The sequence below is a fragment of the Rutidosis leptorrhynchoides genome, chromosome 3 (genome assembly GCF_046630445.1).
Source record: "Rutidosis leptorrhynchoides isolate AG116_Rl617_1_P2 chromosome 3, CSIRO_AGI_Rlap_v1, whole genome shotgun sequence".
Classification (NCBI taxonomy): Eukaryota; Viridiplantae; Streptophyta; class Magnoliopsida; order Asterales; family Asteraceae; genus Rutidosis; species Rutidosis leptorrhynchoides.
Genome location: NC_092335.1, coordinates 585445490 through 585449311, shown reverse-complemented (window position 1 = coordinate 585449311; position 3822 = coordinate 585445490). Strand labels below are relative to the sequence as shown.

Here is a 3822-nt window from a genome sequence, read left to right as displayed (position 1 = left end):
TAGATATATTAGAAGATTGTATATAAGAAACGCATATATATACATATATATACACACACACACACACACACACACACACACACACACACACACACATATATATATATATATATATATATATATATATATATATATATATATATATATATATATATATATATATAAATAACACGTATATATATACACGTGTATATATGTATGTATATGTATATGTATATGTATATGTATATGTATAAGTACTATTTAGTTAAACTTACGCGGATATTAATCCACACTAATTCTTTTGAAGAACTTGGCACATCCGCCCAACACGCGTAATGTTTCAGGAACTTTGGGGACCTAACAACACTAGCTATCAAATGCATGACCAGAGATTATACCAGAACAATTGTCGAGTATATACAAGTGAAGTTTATCCTGAACATCCCGGGCCAGAGATTTGAACACACCTTTACTTATAAATTTACATAACGAGTTGAACAAACGAAACTCACATGACCTAATTGGCCCGTCCGCATATCTGCCAGGACGATTAAATCTCGTGTGTATACCTTCAAGAGACATTGAACATGCAGTTAATGCTTCATCGGCAACGTACCCCTCAGCTATACAACCTTCAGGCTTAGCTTTATTTCTAACATAATTTTTTAGTTTTTTCATGTATCTCTCAATTGGATACATCCACCTCATGTAAACAGACCCTCCATATATAGCTTCTTCCGGTAAATGCATGACCAAATGAATCATTATGTCAAAAAAAGCGGGAGGGTAAATTAACTCGAGAGTACATAACAGTTTAATCAATTGTTTTTGAGCTTTCAACATGTCTGCCACCATTAACTCTCGAGCACAAATTTGCTTAAAGAATGCGCATAGCTGCATTATTGGTGTAGAAATGGTTTCGTCCAAAAACGCGTTAACTCCGACCGGTAATAATCGTTGCATCATGATATGACAATCGTGAGATTTCATGTTCGTAATGTTGGTATTATCCTTGTTCACTTTGTGCCTGAAGTTTGATCCAAACCCATCTGGAAGTTTTACTTCTTTAATGAATTTACAAAAACTTACCCTGTCTTCGGGTTTTAAAGAGTATTTGGGAAGAGGTTTGAAGAATTGCCCATCTTTTTTACCATTGGTTTTAGGTTTGAGCCACAAATCTTTTCGAATACCCAATTTTTCCAAGTCAACTCGTGCATTGTGAGTGTCTTTGGACTTGTCATTCATTAATAAGGTACCCAAAATAGCCTCCAACACATTCTTTTCAATATGCATGACATCCAAGTTGTGTTGCAGTGGAAGATATTTCCAATACTCAAATTCCCGATAAATAGAAATTTTAGTCCAGTTGTGACGACAATTAGGAGGACGTTTTCTTTTTTCACCAACATTTGTATGATTTTTACCGGGATTACCAACTGGCAACAAATCTGTAAGTTGGTTTTCGATATCAGCTACTTTGAACTTTCTAGGTTTAGAGGTATGATCAACCTTACCATTGAATTCTAAGCTTTCTCTGTATGGGTGATTCGATTCAAGGTTCAGTCTGTGACTGAAAAAAACAATTTTGTTTTTCACACGCATAGCAGGAGTGTCCTCGTTACATGTAGGGCATGGTTTATAGCCTTGGCCACTCCAACCGGACAAACTACTACGGGCAGGATAATCATTTATGGTCCAAATAAGCATTGCTTTCATTTGAAAATACGTGTTTGTAACTGAGTCATGTGTAACAACCCCTTCGGACCATAAAATCTTCAGTTCATCAACTAAAGGCCTCAAGTAAACATCAATATCTTTTCCAGGTGATTTAGGACCAGGAATTAACAGAGTCAACATGAGAGAACTTTCTTTCATACATATCCACGGTGGCGTATTGTACGTTGTCAATATGACTGGCCACATGCTGTAAGGATTATTCATGTTGCCGAATGGATTGAAACCATCAGCAGCCAACCCTAGTCGAACGTTTCTGGGTTCACGTGCAAAATCCGGATATCTTTTGTCAATTTCTTTCCAAGCTCGACCATCTACCGGATGACGCATCTTACCCTCTTCATTGCACCGCCCAGTAGCATGCCAAGTCATATCCTTTGCAGTGTATCTGGAACTGTACAAACGTTTTAGTCTTGGAGTTATTGGAAAATAACGTAAAACTTTATTAGGAACTTTTTTCCCCATTGTGCGTTCATCTTTCCATCTACTCTCTTTACATATTGGACAGTTTTCCAAATCCTGGTATTCTTTATAAAACAAACAACAATCATTCTTACAAGCATGTATCGCTTGATACCCTAAACCGATCTTTCTCATCCACTTCTTAGTTTCGTAAAATGATTTCGGAATCGTGTTATTTGGGGGATGTGATTGTATGAGTAATTCTAACAATTGGTCGAATGAAGTATTCGTCCATTTGTTCAAGACCTTAATGTGTGTTAACTTGGCTAAAAACTCTAATGAGGACAACTTGCTACCGGGATATAGCTCGATTTGGGTGGAGTCAATTAAATCCTCAAGAGCAGTTGTAATCGTGTCATTCATAGTCTCATCGTCTTTCGGACCTTCCTCCTCAAAGTTAGGAACTTCCTCCAACTGAATATCGTGCAAGAAATTTCTTAGAGGGTCCGTTGTGTTGTGTACTTCGGGTGGTTGTGGTAGTTCACCGTGATGCCGCCATATGGTATAAGAGGGTTCAAACCCATATCTAGTTATATGGGCTTTTATCTTTTTTAGGTTTAAGAAAAACCGTATTACCACAATCTTTACATGGGCAACTACACTTACCGTGCGAATCCAAATTGTTCTTACACCTCTCAATAAATGCATTAAGACCACTAATAAAGTCAGGATTAAATGTATGTCGTATAGTAGTCCACCTCTTATCAATCGTCATAGATATTCCCTAATTAAATCAAGTTTAAAACAGCAAAAAACTTTAAAATTAAAAACACTTAATATATGTATAATCAAAGTCGGGTGGTCCAACTATGGAAGGCAACCTAACCCACTCTCTGAATGTTTTGTCTCAACTATGGATGCGCACAACTAATTTAATAGTTAGCAAAAATTTGGCAGCATTTCCCCTAAACTCCCCAAATATGTCGTATTAAACGCATATTTGTAGGAGTAAAGGGAAAATGTGTTCCAAATTTTTTGTAACTAGTAAATAAGTTATACGCATCCACATCCTAAAAGAGACAAAACACACAGAAAGCAGTCCCAAAAAGGGGACCTTCCAAAGTTAATTTTTAATAAATTAACCTTGGATTGGTATTCTATAGGATTGATTAATTTCGAACCTAAGGTACAACTATTCCGAAATTAACCACTAAACCTAACAATGTTCATAAAACAATAAGCATAAACATAAACAGAAACATAAACAATAACATTTACACTTATACTTATACTTATACAAACTAAACATACAACTTTCATCATCAAACCCATCAATTTACTAACTAAATAAATACTTAATTTTCTAATTAAAAAAATACATAACTAAACATAACTTAATTTTCAGTTTATATTAATTAAAAAAAATATTAATTTTCAACCTACATGTGACAACCCGGAAATTTTCGACCAAATTTAAACTTAATCTTTATATAATTCCTACTTAATAAGAAATGAATTTTAATAAATCTTGAACCTCTGGAAAGAGTTTTACACAAGCTTTTGGTCACCATTTTATTCCGACGATTCACGAACGTCATAACTTGATTTAATTGTTTAATTATTGTGTATATATATGGATTTATATATATTTAACTTGAAAATATGATAATTAAATATCTCATTAAGTATATTAACAAAGTATTA

General features: G+C 34.5%; 1 protein-coding gene across 1 annotated transcript; it reads right to left on the bottom strand.

Moving 5' to 3' along the window:
- Positions 1 to 348: 348 nt before the first annotated feature.
- On the bottom strand, positions 349 to 2826 carry LOC139902160 (uncharacterized). The gene has a single exon (XM_071884812.1). It carries the CDS (start codon positions 2824 to 2826, stop codon positions 349 to 351), a length of 2478 nt encoding a protein of 825 aa, XP_071740913.1.
- Between the last annotated feature and the right edge of the window lie 996 nt (positions 2827 to 3822).